This window comes from Cibotium barometz, chromosome 32 (assembly GCF_041138505.1).
Source record: "Cibotium barometz isolate CiBa-2024 chromosome 32, ASM4113850v1, whole genome shotgun sequence".
NCBI lineage: Eukaryota > Viridiplantae > Streptophyta > Polypodiopsida > Cyatheales > Cibotiaceae > Cibotium > Cibotium barometz.
In genome coordinates, this window is record NC_141077.1 from 51,001,809 (window position 1) to 51,020,667 (window position 18,859).

An 18,859-nucleotide genomic window follows, 5' to 3' on the forward strand; every position below is an offset into this window, starting at 1 on the left:
AGAAATTAGCACTCACCAAGACCAGTGCATTAACCAAACCTTACAAAATAGTCCCCTCCTCTTTGACTCTCTGTGAAGTGCAGGCAACCATAGAAGTAATGTGAATGCAGATGGATAACGACTGTACAAAAAAGGTCGAGAGAGAACTTTGTAAGATCGCGTCCCTGGTGAGATGTACAAGCTCAATTTAAATAAGAGACACCGGGTAAAAAGAAGAAAATGCTTTATGGAGCAATCATTTCTCAAAGCTCATAGAAATGTGAATGACACAAAATGAAGCAGCTTAGGATCTCCCCCTTGCAGACAGTACTTGAGAATGGTACAAACAAAGGCTAATCATCACCCAAGAGAGTTGTATGTCGGGGAAGTGCCCACTTGGATCTCTGGGCATCCATCATATAAACAGACTGCCACAACCTCTTAAGAAAATTTGCCATTGTGCACCCTGGCCTACTCTTCAGAGTGTGGTGTACGGCTTGCCTACTGCTAACAGTCACATACGTGACCTATTTTGAATGGTACAAATCTTGTGGAGTCTGTAACAGCATAGCCAGACACTTCGCCACCAATAAAAAAATCAAAGAAATGCAAGAAAGCTCCATCATGTTGGGGCGTACCACGGCCCCCCAGTCCCATTTAGATGCCCATTTCCATGCATTCCCACTCCATTGGGCAATCCCATGGCTACAGTAGGAGGCGTCGGAAAAATACCAAGAGGAGAAGGCAATGGGGAAATACTCACCAAAGAATCGAGATGGCTTGTGACCATGACTTCTCCACCACCCTTTCTTTGTTGCTGCAGGGCTCGCAACTGCCTCAAGCCTTCTTCATGAATGCGAGACAATGTTTCCAATTCGTTCATAGACAAGGCATCCAAACCAACTCCATAAAGGGGGGCATGGCGTGACATCTCTTCTTGCAAAGATGCTTCCAATGTTTGTATGTAAGTCTACAAAACAAAAAGAAAGACTTCATCAACAGATAGAACCAATCACATAATTTCATTTTTTGACACTGACAACAATTTCTTTAAAGAATACATCAAACATGAGGCTAAAGTAAATGCATATATCACACTAGAGTAGTGAGTAAGTTGAACCATCCTTAAACAATAACCCAGTCTCCACATTATATACACCCAAGGCTTTTTCATCTACTTTTTTTTCTCACCACAACATTTAAGTGTCACATGATGCTAACTAACTATGAGGAAGCGTGATTGATAATGATTAACGCTAAGCAAGAAAGGTCAACGCTAATCATGTGTGCAATGATGACACACAGAAGTAGAGAGAAAGAGGAGAGAGACCCTTTACCTAATCTACTCCTTTTCTAAATCACTAAATGAATGAATAATCAAAACGATTAGCAAAGATCCAAATCAGATATGAGCCTCGGGTGATGTGCATAAACTAATGCTTACTGTCCTCTCGTGTGTGTCGATCGAAAATGCTGGTTGGAGGTATACTCGGCTCTTCCAACTGCGTGCCCTCTTGGCTCTCTTGCCCTTGGTCTTGACTATGCAACCTCATCTTGAATGCTTACAAATGACCCATGACCTCCCGTTATAGGGATTTTGATAGCAAGTCATATTCAATCGGCATGTTCTCCGCAGCAGATTCAAAGGCTCTGCAGGTATGAGCATGGCTCAAACGTTCACATGAGCATGGCAAAGCATGGTCTCTCTCATGTTGAGCTTGAAATAGGAACTTGACCAACAAATAACAGCCTACATCAACTCACCAAGACAACCCCCTTAGACCTAAGCAAGGGTACAACAGGAATGATGGAGCCTTTTATAGCAACAAGCCATTACAAAATGAAAAACACACACACAATATTCAGATTTTGGGGGACTACCCGGACAAAGACCCCTTGACTCAAACATAATAGGACTTAGATAGTTTTTTGGAAGTATTAAAAACTTCTCGATGATGTACTGATGAAGGTTTTCCCTTTTGCATCGGCATTGCCAAGCGACTGACACTTGGGCTATCATTTTAGGCTCCAGGACCAAGGCAGAGGACTTGTAATTGTACTTACGACCTCTTCCCAAATTTTCATTGATGTAGAGACTCCAATTTGATGCAAGAAGCTTAATTTTGGAAAAGTCCCAAAAACTTGAGGGTGTTGGATATCAAATTTGATGAATTTCTCCATATTTGAAAGAAACCCCCAAATTTTTCAAGTTGTAGAAGCTAAAATTTTGATGCAGAGGGCTGATTTGTGCAAAAGCCCTAAATTTTGTTGAAATAATACCTTCAATTAGATTATTTTCACTCATTTGAGGAAAGCCCCAAAACTGATTTCTGACTTGCAGGTAGTATCGATGTAGGAGCCACAACCGGGCTGCCAGGTACTGATGGTGCGCAGAGGTAGTGGTGGCGGCAGCTCAGGTGGCTGCTGTAAAGAAGGCGGTAGCAGGTGGGCGCTGGCAGGCGTACAGACGCTGCACAGGTGGGCAGTAGGCGGCTACAAAGAAGACAACGCACAAGCGATGACTAAGGCAGGGCAGCGCTGGCATAGGGGAGCACAATGCAGTGCAAGGCGGCACTGGCTGAGGCAACGGCAGAGGCAGGCAGGCACTGCAAAGGTTAGTTGTTCGTACGCAGAAGAGCTAAGCAAGAGTTAAGAGGCACAGCTGGAGAGGTAGGGAGAAAAGGTTCTGACACCATGTTAGTATTTACACAGGATCTGACAACTACACTATGCTGGTTCCATCATGATGCGTGTGTGTGTAGGAGTGGAGCATGTGCAAGGAGAGACATGGAGGTTAAAGCCATGACAATACGTCCAAGATAGGTGCACACTATTGCAGGGTTAGGTTGGAGGCCGGACATGGGGCGGGGCGCCTAATGGGGAGATATTCCTAACGTGGGAAGAGGCTTATAAGTGGAGGCATAGTTACAAGTATAAGGTTAAAAGCTTATAAAAGTATTGAGTTCGTTGCTCAAACTCATCCTCCGAATCACTCAAAATTATCAATTTTGAGCAATGAAGTGACTCATGGTCATGGAGGCCACAATATCCACAAACAGGGGAAGACAGTAATAGCTCTCGGGTTTCCTGTAAACTGTTGGGACAAAGAACCTGATCAAGCTGAAACCCAACACCATCTTTAACTCTGCACTTTAGTTTTTTTTTCATTCAAGGGCCATCCTCAAAGCCAGGAAGAAGATTAGGAGTCCTCTCAAAATCCTTGTGTCTAACCGGACGTGTCACTGAAGAGGATCTAGATCTCTTCTCGTCGTAGCAGGAGTTTCTGTCCAAACCCTCTGGTTGTTGATTCCTGTACTGTAGAGGAGGATGTGGGATAATATGTTGGTTAGTGGGATTGACCTGGATATCCCCGTTCTACCATGGATAACTGTAAGCTAGATCTCCCGTGGATAAACTGTGGAGATCATCTCTACCTCACCATTGGCTTCACCTCCTTGCGCCACGTCTGCCCAGCTCAGCCCGGCCCTGCCGCCGCCCAATTCCGCCGCCACTTCTATGCACTGCTACCGCCCATGTCGAGCCGCCCGCCACCAATGCTGCCACCTTGGTGTTTGCTTTTTCGAGAAGCTTCCTGAGGATTTTATTAAAGATTGGGTATTGAGTACATTGGATATCTTTCAGGTTTGGGAGCTCTGATTCAAACTTAGAACTAGGATTTGGACTTCGACTTGGACTTCGACTTGGACTAGGACTTGGACTTCGAATTGGATATTGGATCTAGTACTAGCCTAGTGAGAGATTCTTGTGGGTCATCCCGTGGTGTGCTCAGGAATCAGAGATCTCATGCCCCGACACCGACTTCGACTTGGGATTCTACATCGCCAATTTGATTGCTTTTGTATTCATTGTTGTATTGATCCTGGCCAGCGTGCCCGTGGATTGTTCCTGAATAAATTCTTCAAAGGAGACGGGGCATGTTCCCGTTCAGTGTGGTGTATTGTGCAAGAACCCTTTGCCCTCTTTCTCCCTTCTCTCTCTCTATCTCTATAACTCTTGGACACATGGTTGACTCTGTCACTGCATGCCCTGCTGGGCTTACAAGCAAGATCCCAGCTGACCATGACAGGTGTTCAGCTGATAAGGGTTCAGGTGTTCCGCTGATAAGTGTTCAGCTGACAGGTATTCAATTGACAAGTGTTCAGCTGTAGACATGTGTTCAGCTGAAGACAGGTGTTAGACTCTGACACGTGTTCACAGACGTGTTTTTAGGCTAACAAAGTGGCATCCACTTGCCCTCTCCATCAGCTACCTACTTCTTTACTTTTACGTTCAGTTTTTTACATTTTGTCACCACACTTTATCTCTATGTTCGTGCTTGGGGTGGGCTCTTCCTCCCTCTCCAATGGCTTGGCCTCAACAAACTCTATTATGTGCGTGTCCTTGGTCTCGACGCTGCCACTGGCCCAACATCAGCCATGGACACCTCTGACATGCTCCTGTTCACTTTTGAGTCTCACCCCGGCATTCCCTCTTGTACCTGCCTATCCCCCGCTCGACTGGGCCTTCTGTAGCAGTTCTCGCTCGTATCTTGTGCAACTGTCGTCAACGCTGAAGGCCATCGAGCTCCTCCCTGCAAGCCTTCGAAGCAACTCTCCTTGCCTCCCTGCGGCTCCTACCCCATGTCGCCTTGCCTCCCGCGGGCTCCCGCCTCTGTGCACTTCCCCCGTCTCTGGTTTGGTTTGGTCCTCGTTGGCCAAGCTTTGGGAGGCCTTTGCAATGTCTGCCCTACTCTACGTGCCCAAGCTGTTGTGCGCTTACAGTCCCATTAGCTCTATACCCCTACAGCCTCTCTGCTTCTGTCCTGATCATAATATCTACCAGTCCAAATCAATTGGTCTTCTGCAGAGAAGGTACCAAGACTGTGGTTTTCTACAAGCTGATTTACAGAGCTACACAAAGCAGTTCAATTGGGCCAAGTGGTTCTTTGGCTAGGCTCAGTGGCTCTTGTTTGGCCCCATGGTGGACAGAAGCAATCTGCTGGTTCCTAGCTCTTCCAGCTTCAATCAAGTTGTTTTACCTAGTTCAGTGGCAGTCTCGTTTACCTACTGCAATCTCCTGACACTTTGAGGTAATGGGAAGCAACCAGTCTCGTTTTTTATGCTCCAATTCTAGTTTACATCAAGATCTTATACCTCACTAGTTTGTTGGCTCTAGAATCCCGCCACGAATATTCAGCTGGAGAACTTGTCCTTTATCATTGCTAGCTGTGTAAATGCTTTTGAGATTTGAGGTTGAGCTTCACAAGTTAGGTTTTATTGGGTTTTAGGCTTATCTAGTATGCTTTTATACTTTGCAAGGGTCAAGTTTGTACACACATTTGCTGTTATCACTCCATTTAATTTCCCTTTCTTTTGATGGAGTAAGTAAAGTCATCCACTTCATCCTCTCCTTGATTGTGGTAATGCACAACAGGGCCTTCTTTATACCTTTATGCGGTGAGATCTTTAGAATCTGATTCATAGAGGAGAGAGAGAGAGAAGAGAAGTAGACGACATAGTATTGGGTCCCAATTACCCACTGAAGGCCCCCCCCTACAAGCAGGAGTATTTGCTTATATTAATTCTTTGGAGAATGCTGTACAATGCTTCAAAACAAGCGATATGACTACCCAACGCAAGGACCAGAAAGACTATACGTCGGTTGAGTATCCCCACTTAAAGGCAAAGTGCCCTTAAGTAAAGGAAAAGAAAAAATCAGCATGTACATGATAATATACAAGGCCATATCAAGGCTGAAACTGGCCTCATCCAATGCCCATCAAGTGTCTGCAATGAGCAAACCGCTCCGGAGGCAAACTCTTTGTCAACAGATCAGCCGGGTTGTCATCCGTATGAATCTTAACAAGCTGAATTTGCTTGTTCTCTATCACCTCTCTGATGAAGTGATACTTCACATCCACATGCTTCGTCTTTGCATGAAAGACAGGATTCTTTGCCAACTGGATGGCACTCTGACTGTCACAATGCAACAATGGAATATCCCCTGTATAACCCAAATCAACCACTAACCGAGATAGCCGTAATGCCTCCTTGCAAGCCTCTGTGGCTGCAATATACTCGGCCTCTGTAGTAGATAAGGCTGTGCACTTCTGCATCCTGGATATCCATGACACAGCACCTCCTGTGAATGTAAACACATAACCGGTAGTAGACTTCCGGTTATCTGGATGACCGGCATAATCCGAATCCGTGTAACCATGCACTAATGCATCCTGTTTGCCAAAGCAAATGCACATATCCTGTGTGCCCTTCAGGTATCTCATGACACCTTTCACTGCTTCCCAATGCTTCTTGCCAGGGTTGGCCATGTATCTAGAAACCACTCCCACTGCAAATGCAATATCCGGCCTAGTAGCAACCATGGCATACATGAGACTGCCACAAGCTGAAGCATACGGAATCTTGGCCATATCAACCCTGTCTCTATCTGACTGTGGGCTGTCCATAGCACTGAGTTTCACATATGGAGGCAAAGGAGTACTAGTCTTCTTCCCCCCGTCCATATTGAACCTCTGCAAGACTTTGCCAATGTATTCCTTCTGAGACAAATACAACACATGCTGATTTCTGTCCCGAAGTATCCGCATACCCAAGATGTGATTTGCATCACCCAAATCCTTCATATCAAAGGTTTGATGCAACCTCTGCTTCAAGGCATCCATCTCTTTACGAGATTTCCCGGCAATCAACATATCATCAACATACAAGATGAGGATCAATAGACTGCCATCCAAAGCTTTCCTGGTGTACAAGCAGTGATCTATGTCACTTCTCCTGAATTTCTGAGATTTCATGAATGTATCAAATTTATAATACCATTCCCTTGGTGCCTGTTTGAGCCCATAAAGACTCTTTTTGAGCTTGCATACAAGCTTCTCCTTTCCACTCACTGCATAACCCTCTGGCTGCTGCATATATATCTCCTCATGGAGATCACCGTGAAGAAAAGCAGTCTTCACATCCATCTGAATCAAGTCCAGATCATCATGCGCAACCAAAGCTAACACAGCTCTAAGTGTGGTCATTTTGACCACTGGAGAGAAGATCTCATCAAAGTCCACACCATATTCCTGCTTGAAGCCCTTAGCCACTAACCTGGCTTTGTATCTTGGCTTTGCATCTGGTGCAACTTTGAGCCTGTAAACCCATTTGCATGGCAAAACCTTCTTGCCTGCAGGCAAATGCACCAACTTCCATGTTCCATTTTTGTGCAGAGAATCCATCTCTGACTTCATGGCACGCTCCCAAAGAGCCTTGTCTGCCCTCTGTAAAGCCTCCTTATAACATGAGGGCTCCCCACAGTCAGTAAGCATCAAGTAGTCAACCCCTGGAACAAACCTGTCAGGGGCTCTGGAGGGTCTAGTGGACCTCCGTACCCAATGACCATCATTTGCAGGTTGCTGTCCAGCCTGCATATCACCCATTGGTGGCTCCTGTTCCATGCCATAAGGCTGAAAAATCATGCCCGGTATCTCCTCTAACTGTGGTATATCCATAGGGATATCTTCTGCCATCTCTGGCTGTCCATTTGGACCATTTTCAGCACCATTTAAGGGCTGGTTTTCCTGCTGTAATGGCTGATTTACAGCCCTTTGTTGTTGTCCATGATGTCCATCATCATCAAAGATGACTCTGCTAGGCTCCTGTTGCCTTGCAGGCTCCTTATACATGCATGTTTCATCAAAAATGACATCATTGCTGCGTATAATCTTTCTATTCACGGGATCCCAAAGTCTATACCCCATTTCACCTCTGTCACCATATCCTAGGAATATGCATTTGTGAGACTTAGGATCAAGTTTGGTGCGCATTTCCCTGCGTATGTGCACGTACGCAACGCAACCAAACACTCTCAAGTGCTTGTATGACGGAGGCTTCCCTGTCCATACTTCTTCTGGCACTTTCCCACCAAGCCTCGTGTTAGGTGACCTATTTTCTGTCCAAGAGCTTTCTTGTGGGGGCACTGTAGTTGCCTACCATATATACAATGCTCACAAAACTGAAAACTTGAAAACTTTAGAGAAGGCAAGTAACCCAAACGAGACAATTGCTCCATTCCCTTGACACTCATGTGTCCCAACCGGCTATGCCACATAGAAATTTCCGGCAGCTCGGTTGCATTTACATTAGCATGGTGACAAACACCTGCATGCATAAAGTAAAGAGTGTCCACCTTAGAGCCTCTGGCAACAACCAGTGAGCCCTTACTAATTTTCCACTTTCCACGACCAAATGTGGTAACATAATCAGCATCATCAAGCTGTCCAGTAGAAAGCAGGTTCTTCTTGATCTCAGGCACATGCCTGACATCATGGAGCATAAGCTGTGAGCCATCTGAAAATACAAGCCTCACATCACCTCTGCCAAGAATCTTGCATGCATGGTTATCACCCAAATAAACCACTCCTTCATTGCCAGCAGTATACCTGACAAACAAGTCTCTGCAACCTGTGACATGAAAGGAGGCACCTGAATCAATGATCCATGAGTGCATACCATGACCACCTGTAAGAAGTGAATGGGCATCAAGTGAAGACGTAAATAGGACCTCATCCTCACTGCCACCTGCATGTGACACATTGATTTCTTCAATCTTGACTCCACTTTTGCCCTTTGGCTTTACATCTTTGGCTTCATCTTTCTCTTTGTCTTTGCCTTTTCCCTTTTCCTTTTGATCATTTTTCCATTTGTAGCATTGCTTTTTAATGTGTCCCTTCTTGCCACAATAATGGCATTCCAAATCCTTTTTGGAGCGAGACTTGCTCCTTCCCCGTTCTTGGCTTTTACCCCTTTGTTGGGATCTCCCACGTGCATTCATTGCATTGGACTTTCCAACAGAGTTGTTTTTCCTGTTCATCTCTTCTTGAAGAAGAGCACTCTCAACATCTGCATATGACAGCATAGCATGCGAATTGCTAGTGGCTGTCCTGAATGTGTCCCAACTCTCTGGCAAAGTGCATAACAGAAAAGTGGCTTTGAACTCATCGTCCATTGCCAACTTTTGATTTATAACTTGGCTGACAATACCATTAAACTCATTTAGATGGGCTGTCATAGACGCCCCTTCCTTCATTTGAAGACCTATGAGTTTCTTCAACCAATACACTTTGCTTGAGGCACTTTGTTGGGCATACAAGTCCTGCAATCTCTGCCACATTCCCCAAGCTGTCTTCTCTTCACGAATGCTGAAAAGTAATGAGTCTGACACAGACAACATGATAGTAGATCTTGCCAGCTCATCCATATCTTCCCACTCTTCAGCAGTAAGAGAAGCGGGCATCACACCCCTTTCTTTGATAGGCTTGTGCTGCTTTTTCTAGAGCAACACATTGTAGCACTGGGTTTGCCAAATATCATAATTATGCGAGCCTTCAAGCTTCTTGATGTGAAGCAATGAAGAGCTCTCACCTGTGGTTGCCATAGCAATATGCAACCTGTCAATGCCTGACTCCCTGCAAAATGTGCAAACACTGCACCAAAAGCACACAAAGTGCTCACACTTATTCTCCCAAGCTTTATCTCCCACTGCGGAAGCACAAATGCAACTTTTCTCCCACTTTATGTGATGAAAACACCAAAATCTGGTTGCTGCAGATTTTGGACAGCACCTTAAATGTGCTCTGTTGCCCTTCCAAAGTATTGTACAGCAGTACCAAGTGCTCACCTGTGATGTACCAAACCTGTACCGGCAAGTACAGCAGCTGAAATTGAACCTTTTGGTCACTCAAAACAGTGTACAGCCATGCCAAAACTTGCACAAAGCTGTGCCAAATCTGTACCAGCAAGTACAATAGCAATAAATGCTCTCCTGGCTGTCCAAATGAGTGAAAATCAGACTTTTACAGTCACGAACACTGCATACAACAATTCCGAACAGAAATTGGGCAAAAGCCCCTTGACTGCAAGCTGATTTTTGAGGATTCAAGGCATAAATGTCTTGCCTGCTGCTTTGCCAAGCTCAACAAGCATACAATCTTGAAAAGCCCCTTGATTTAAGATCAATTTCTGATCATACATGGTACATTGATGCACATGAAGGCATCCAGAGTGTTCACGATGCTTCCCCCTGGCCACATATACATCAAATACATGAAACCCCCTTGATTTACAGGCACATTGAGTGCTTGTAAGGCATCAACACATTATCCACAGCATCAAATGCGATTGCCTGCATGCAAATCAACCAAATCGGCACAAAAGCCCCTTGATTTGCACTGCAATTTGCTGCAATTTTGCCCAAATGTGCGATTTTTCACATCATACAGCATGTATGAGTGCTTAATTGCACAATTACATCAAAAGCCCCAAATTTCGACATCCAATTTTCTGCAAATTGATCCTGATTGTCACCAATTTCCTGCAAATTGATCCTGATTGTGACCAATTTCCTGCAAATTGATCCTGATTGTGACCAATGTCACCCAATTTTGCCAATTTTGCTCAAAAATTGAGCAATTCGGCGCCTGTATCTGCTCAATTAATGATTGCACCTGCTCAATTGCAAATCCCAAAAAAAATTGAAGCAGAATACCTTGTTATTTTCTGATTTTTCTCTGATTTGCAGGCTGAATTTTGTTGTTGCAGGAAAAGGGATGATGATGCTGTTGCTGTTCTGTGCAGGTGGGGGGGCACTTCTAATGCTGGTGCTGCAGAAACGAGGGAATACGAGGATCAATCTTCTTGAAGCTCTTCAAACAAAAGGAAGTCTTCCTTCTCTGCTTCGTAGCTTCAGCGCACCTGTGCGACTAGTCTCTGATATCACTGACGAGAACCTTCTCTTCCTGCTTCCCAGCGGTTAAACTCATCTGAGTCATGAGCTAGAAGGAAGTGGGCTGATATGGCCAAGAGGGAGGGATCACTAAGCTGATCCTGATGCAGTTCACACAGTCCGTCGTGTAGCTCTGGCGAGCAATTCGACACCTCAACATGGGTGACGTGGAGCGAAGGCAGAGCTACACGGCTTTCGCTCGCCTGCGTTTCGGCTCGCTGCTCACGCTCGACGCCTCCAGCTACGCTGCCTTCGCTTATATTTCGCCTAGCGCCAGCCGACGACTTGCGTTCACTTGCCTACGTCAAGCGATAGCGGCCAGCGATTACGCCTTTAACGCTGCCTTGCACTTCTACGTGCCCGAGCTGCCACCTCTCGCGACTGCCTGTGCCCGTTGGCTGGCTAATGATGATTCTCCAACTAGCGAAAGTGCAGCCAGCAGCTTGAAGGCGCACAACTGAAAAATGGGTAGCTCCAGGAGTGACTAGCTCTGATACCAGTTGTGTGGGAGAGATGGAATTAGGGTTAGGTCATGTGGGAGACATACACAGAGAAGAACAAGGGAGAAAGAGAGAGAGAGTTGTGGGGATAAGTCAACTCATGAAGATATGAGTGTGTGACTCCCCTATCACACATGTATATTGCACTAGTACACATAGTGCACTTAGTACATTAAAAGTACTAAGTGTACTATGTACTATAACTTATGGGCTTGTACACACTATAAGGGTGGGCATAACGCCTTTACCCCAACATGGCCCATAGGCATGCTTCTCCTACAACTTAGCCCCTACATGACTACTACATGCTTCTGATGCAAACATAATGCTAAGGCTGACTGCTACATGCACCTAACTAATGAATTCTCCAAGTGGGTTAAGAGGACAAACTCCAGACTGACCTCTATGGCTTGGAGACCAACCTACGAAGCTCGTGCCTGCTGGACCGAGGGCTCACAATGGGGTCATGGCGTATGACAAATATTCCTAGAAAAAGATACTACTTCTGTACAAATGTTTGCACTGGTGATCATGCCAGTGTCACTGTGTGCCCCAGTGCACGGTGCACGCGACACTCTTCTATGAAGATCCAGTTTTGGGAGGGCTCTGTTCATAACCTCATCTTCATTATGGCACATTCGAAGATCGGTGCAAAAGGAAGATTCTGTTCAATGCTACTCTTGGAGATTGTTCGTGCGGCTTGACATCTAGTAGCTGCCATCACTTTGTTAGTCTATCTTTGGCTCATGCCTCCTTTTCATTGAGGAAGGGATTGTTAGGGAAAGTCACTGTTAAAGGAGATTTGTATAAAGTGTGTGTTGTGTGGGAACAACCCCTTGTAAAGATATCTGTTGTGTAGGTTCCTTTGTGTGTGGGAACAACCCCTTGTAAAGATATCTGTTGTGTAGGTTCCTTTGTGTGTGGGAACAGCCCCTTAAGATATTATGTGAGCATGTGACACCTATTGAGGACACTTGGCATTATATTTAGCATGAGGCATATGTGGTGGTAGCATATGCTTTAGAATATGTGAAGGGGTTGTCTTCTATAAAAGGACTGTCATTTTATGTTTAATATAACACATTATTAAGCCAAGATGTAGCCTCTCATGCATTCTCGCTCTATTAGATTAGGATTATTATTATAAAGCCATTTATGCTTCATTTTATGTTTTATGCCCAAACCCTAACGTCAATATTGAGGCCAAGCGCACCAGCCTCTTGAGCCAAGCATCTCTAAGCAAAGTTACATGAGCCCTTGAGCCCACAGCCGGGGGACATGCCAAGTTCGAACCAAAGATGGAGCATGTGTATTCCTGACTATTGAAGGTTCCTCATCACATTCCCACCTTTGCTCCGAGGGGGGGATTTGTTGGGTATTTGGAGCTTCATGTGTGTAACCTAGGGTGTAAATCCCCTCCTAGTGTGTGTGAGTGCGATTATGTGTGTGAACAACCTCGTAAGCTGGTGTGTGTGTGTGTGTGTGTGTGTAGTAAGCAGCGATGTCATGGAATATGCCATGTGTCGTTGATGTAGGGTGTGTGACTGAGTCAAAAGATAAGGTTGCTTGCCTACAAAAGCATGTCCTTGGGGAATCTTCAACATCCATCAAATCTCTAATCATTGAGTCGTGCAACACAATCTCTCTCTAGAGCATTGTCTTCTCTCTCTAACACTCTCTCTCTCTATATACAGCTCCCTTCTCTCTCTGTACACCATGTGGCATGGAGTTCCCATCCACCTTAGCCATGCAGGAAACCTAAACCTAACCTAACCCTAATCTACTGACAAGTGAAGGAGATTTATCATCTTCAGCCACCCTGTAAACATGGTCTCTGTCTAATAGTGGTATGCAGCGAGGATGTCTATATGGTACATAAGGTACCGAGTAGGCTACCTTAGTCATCAACTATCCTTGCTTAATTTTTTGGAATCAGTACAGCTTTTCTTCTTCTGTCATTTTCTCAAACAACTGTGATGCCCCGGCCTCTCTTTGCTTTTGTTCTTCCCTGCCTTCTCTCAATTGTTTGTTGATCCAGAGCTTCCTTTTCCAACATGTCCTTTTGTTCCATCTTTTCCTTTCCTTTTTTGTTCCCTTTTCCCCACTTGACCTTCCATTTTCCTCAAATGGATCTCTACTTCCCGAATTACCTTGACCACTTTGTCCTCCAAGAGCACCCTGATCTTTCTCGGAATTGGATCCCCCGCACTGGAACCTCCTTGATTTCCCGAGTTACCTCCCCCGAGTCTCCACCTCCTGACTGCCTTGGGCTGGCTCCTTCTGTATCCTCGGGTTCACGACCATTTTTTTCTTCCTTCAACCTCACTAACTTCCATTTCCTCTAATTCCTTCATCACTTCTTCAACTGCCTTTTCAGAAGACTCAGCTTCTTCCTTGTCATCCTAGATGAGTTTGCAAACTCGGTGGCTCGCTGACGCAGCTTAGGCAACACCCACGAATGAGGATCTCTCCATGCTTGCTCCAGTGCCCCTAAGTACTCGGCCTCCGTAGCTTCTGCAATCTCTTCCAGTGCTTGAAAATCTATGGTTATGTCCCCTTCTTGCTTGACCAGCTCGCTAAGGATGTGCTCGAGAAAATTCCTAGCCACTTGTTTGAACAGTTTGCAATATGTTCTTCAGAGTGTGTCCTGCTTACACAAATCTTTACACATCCAACAACACACTCGGCCTAGTGGTCTTGACCTCCTCGCTAGGACCTCTCGCAAACATGCTTTGGACGCTCCCATCCACCATACTCACTCCACCAACTCATTGTTCCAGGCTTACGCTTGGACCAGTTCTTCAGCTTCCCAAGTCGGGCTTTCATCTCTATGGACCCTAAACCAGTCGCCCAGGCATATGAGAGGTTCTCCTTCTTGTCGGCAGAATATTAGTATTTATTTATCCATAGAGCTAGCCGGCTGTAAGCCCAGCGGGGCGTGCTGTGACAGATTCCACCAAGTATCCAAGAGAGGAAAATAAAGAGACAAGATAGAGAGGGGGAGAGAGAGAGAGAGAGAGAGAGAGAGAGAGAGAGAGAAGGGTTTAGGGAACTTTGCACAGGACACACACACACTAAGCGGGGAATAGGCCCTACTCCCTTTCAAGAACTTATTCAAGAACAATCCATGGGCTCGCAAGCCAAGATCAATACATCAATGAATACAAAAGCAAACAAAGGACTCGGACGGTGAGAGATTCTTGTGGGTCATCCTCGTGGTGTGCTCGGCATCAAGATCTTGTGCCTCGACATCAAATCCGAGTAGGGTTTCTACATCGGCATAGAGTCCGAGTCCGAGTCCAAGCTTGTAAATATAGTACACAAGAGACAAGTGTGGATGATGAAACTTATGGAGACCAGCTGAAAGTTTGTCGCCGAAACCCGGAGCAGACATGGTCCACAAGAAGTTGTATAGATGTGTATGAACTAGGATAGGTCCATGGGGAAGCACAGTAGAATTAATTATGCCCGAAACAACAAGTGGCGGTATTGGCGGCACTATCAGGTGAAGGTGGAGGTGGCGGTGCTAACAGATAGCACACAGGCTCTCTGTAGGTAGCACAAATGGCAGCAAACGACCATAGTAGGCAGCAGCAGCAGCCAGGTAGGTGGCAGAGACGGCGCTATCAGGTGGTTCAGGCAGCAACATTGGCAAATGGCAGATCATGCGCAGCACTTCAGCCAGCGGCGAACAGGCGTAACAGCCAAGCAGCAGGCAACAACTGGTGGCGCAAAGTGGCGGCTAGACATACAACAGCAGTGGCTAGGTGGCACAGCCAAGTGCAGGTCATATAGCCACAGGCGACGCACTGGTGGCGCAAGTTGCAGCTAGCGGTGCACAGCAGGCACACTACAAGCAGCGCTTCAGGTGGCGGCAAAGGTTCAGATGATGGCCAATCGACGGTGCTGGCCAAACAGGCGGTTGGATGGTGGCACACATGCGCTGGAGGCAGGCGCAGGCGGTCCTGTTGGCAGCAGCCAAGCAGCTGCAGGCTGGTGTTGGCTGATGGCGACAGTACAGTGGCGGTGCACAAGGGAAACGTGCAACCACAGCACAGCAGCATCAGTACGAACAGCAACAATCAACAGATGGTGGTGATGATGTTGATGATGAACCCCACACTTCCACAATCTTGTTGATGGTGATGACCAGCTTCATGTTTCAACAATGACAGCCACGCCTTGATGATGATGAAGAACCTCACCCCTCAACCATGATGCTCAAGAGAGGCTCATGCTAGTTTTATACTAGAGGGAAGCCTTGCTTTTTGCCAAAAAGTTTATCCATGCTTTTGCTTTCATCTTTTTAATAAATAATAGAATTTTACTCAAATGGGTCTTCTGCCATCATTGCCACCCATATATAAATCTTGCTCCTAGGGCTTTCTGGCATCATTGCCACCCAAACTAGAGCAGATCCAATCAAGACCATTACATAAGCAAGATAATGATCAATTCCATTTCAGTATAAATATATATACAATGAAGAGGGCTAGGGCTACAATCCCTCCCTCTTAAATCTGTCTTGATCACAAGACGTTTCAAGCCTATACTTCAAATACATCTAGACCAACTGCTTCCTGATAAGCTCAAAGAATATCTGGGTAGTCCTTAAAGTACTCTTCTGGCATCCATTTCGCATCCATGGGCGAATAGTTCTTAAACTTCAAGAGGAATTTCCTAACCACTGTCCTTCCTCTTTTTCTCACGAAATTGATTACAATCTGTTCTGGCTGTAAGATTTCTTCTACTTCTAGTGGATCCTCCAATACAGGCTCCTCTGGGGGTAGTCCTGTATATGGCTTCAATAAACTGACATGGAAGACATTATGTATCCTCCAATGATCTGGAAGGTCCGAACGATAACATACATCGTTGGTCTTATTGGTAACCTGAAAGGTCCATAATACCTGGGGGCAAGCTTGGGTTCCTTAAGCGCCTTAGCTTTTGACTTAATACCTGGGGGCAAGCTTGGGTTCCTTAAGCGCCTTAGCTTTTGACTTTCTAAGTCTTGTTTTTTCAAATCGCAATAACACCCAATCCCCTTCTTCATAAGTGACCTTCCTTCTATGCTTGTCTGCAACTTTCTTTTGCTTGGCTTGAGATGTCTCAATAGCCTTCCGAACTTGTGCAGAGGCCGTATCCAAATCTCGAACGAACTCGTCCGCATGGAAGATCTCTTCCTTGGTCTTCAAAATAGGCAACAATAATGGTTTGCCATAAATAATCTCAAAGGGAGCTTTGCCTGTCGAAGAGTGTGTAGGCATATGCTCACTTATGGTAGTGCTATGTGTGAACAAGGCTTAACCAAGGGCACTTTTTTCCCATGTGGTTTTTCCCCTTGGATATCAAGTGTAAAAGGACACTATCCATATAATATTTTGTACTTCTATATTATATGGATGTGACACACATGCAAGGGTTGACTTGCATTTTGTGGCTACCACACTACCCGCTTCGCTCTGCCTCCCGCTTGCCTGCCTGCATTCGCCCTCTCTGTCTGCTGTTCGCATTTGCCCCCTCTGTCTGCGCCCCCTTTTCCCAGCCGCTTCGCTCTACCTCCCGCCTGCCTGCCTGCATTCGCCTCTCTTTCACTGTTCGCATTCGCCCCCTCTGTCTGCGCCCCTCCCCCCCTTTTTCCACCCGCTTCGCTCTGCGCCCACCCCTCCCGCTGCCTGCCTGCATTCGCCCTCTCTGTCTGCTGTTCGCATTCGCCCCCTCTGTCTGCGCCCCCTTTTCCCACCCGCTTCGCTCTGCCTCCCGCTGCCTGCCTGCATTCGCCTTCTCTGTATGCTATTCGCATTCGCCCCCTCTGTCTGCGCCCCCTTTTCCCACCCGCTTCGCTCTGCCTCCCGCTTGCCTGCCTGCATTCACACATTCGCCTCTCTTTCACTGTTCACATTCGCCCCCTCTGTCTGCCCCCCCCCCTTTTTCCACCCGCTTCGCTCTGCGCCCACCCCTCCCGCTGCCTGCCTGCATTCGCCCTCTCTGTCTGCTGTTCGCATTCGCCCCCTCTGTCTGCGCCCCCTTTTCCCACCCGCTTCCCTCTGCCTCCCGCTGCCTGCCTGCATTCGCCCTCTCTGTCTGCTGTTCGCATTCGCCCCCTCTGTCTGCGCCCCCTTTTCCCACCCGCTTCGCTCTGCCTCCCGCTTGCATTCGCGCATTCGCCTCTCTTTCACTGTTCGCATTCGCCCCCTATGTCTGCCCCCCCCCCCCCCCCCTTCGCTCTGCGCCCACCCCTCCCACTGCCTGCCTGCATTCGCCCTCTCTGTCTGCTGTTCGCATTCGCCCTCTGTCTGCGCCCCCTTTTCCCACCCACTTCGCTCTGCCTGCCTGCATTCGCCCTCTTTGTCTGCTGTTCGCATTCGCCCCCCCTGTCTGCGCCCCCTTTTCCCACCCGCTTCGCTCCGGCTCCCGCTTTTCCCACTTGTCTGCGCCCGCTTTTCCCACCCGCTTCGCTCTGCCTCCCGCTGCCTGCCTGCATTCGCCCTCTCTGTCTGCTGTTCGCATTCGCCCCCTCTGTCTGCGCCCCCAAGGCAACAACATAATGGGGACTTGAATTTCATCCATTTCTTCTCTCTCTCTCCCACATATTTGCCTGCTCCTTTCAAACATTCCCTCCCTCCACAATGGGAGGGTCTGCAGATGACAAAATCAGCCAGCTTGATCATATCCTTAGGGATCTTATCAAGGACCAGAAGAAGACATTGGACAGCACCATCACCGCCATCAAGGAGGACTTATTGACGCGCATGGGGAAGCTAGAGGCCGAAGCGGAAATATGGAAGGAACAGAAGCTTACCATGCAAGAGGAGTGGGAGAAGGAAAAGCTCGCCATGCAGGAGGAAATCAACCTTTTGAAGGGCGAAGTGGCATCCTTACGCGATCGTCCACGGGAGGAAGGAGAGACTCTTGAGGTGGACAAAGAGGCAATCAAAGAAGAGATCACCAAAACCCTCACCCACACAATCAAGGGGAAAATGGAGGCGGCCCGCGAAGGATGGGTAGAAGTGATGAAGAAGAACATCAAAAAGGAGGTGCAAGAAGATGTACAAGTGATGAAGAAGAACATCAAGAAGGAGGTACAAGAAGATGTACACATGATGCAGTCTACTCTTGATGAAGAGAAGATGCGACGGATCCGGCGCCTCAACATCCGAGTCACAGGAATACCAGAGAGCACTACCTCCACGCCCGAGATTGACGGGCGGAACCTATGTACCAAGCTAGGACTAAAGGAGGATGAGCCGCTGCCATTCACTAGAGTATGGAGGACAACCCCAAAGGACTCCACCAAAGGCAAGCCCTTAGTGCTACAGTTCCCGGACGAGGAGAGTAGGATGAGCTTTATGAGAAGACGGGCTATCTTGAGGAGCTTGCCAGGGGACCCCATCTACTTCGATGATGACCTCACATGGATGCAACTGGAGCACAGAAGATTATGCATGCCGAAGATCAAGGCGGCACGCAAAGAAGGGAAGAAGGCACATTATAGGGATGGTCACATCTACATTGATGGGAAGAGGGTCGAATAGCGCCATCTGGCCTATGAGACACGGAGGAAACAACATGAAGACAAAGAGATACACATA

At 46.9% G+C, this 18,859-nt stretch overlaps 1 protein-coding gene across 2 annotated transcripts in view; it reads right to left on the minus strand.

Moving 5' to 3' along the window:
* Window positions 1–206: 206 nt before the first annotated feature.
* LOC147620312 (uncharacterized) overlaps window positions 207–18,859 on the minus strand; it is a 62,156-nt gene continuing 43,503 nt past the window's right edge. For both annotated transcript variants that reach the window (XM_086772508.1, XM_086772506.1), the window contains one exon: window positions 207–949. In XM_086772508.1, the coding sequence (XP_086628634.1) occupies window positions 602–949 (348 nt within the window). In that variant the 3' untranslated portion in view covers window positions 207–601. The remainder of the gene's footprint in view (window positions 950–18,859) is intronic.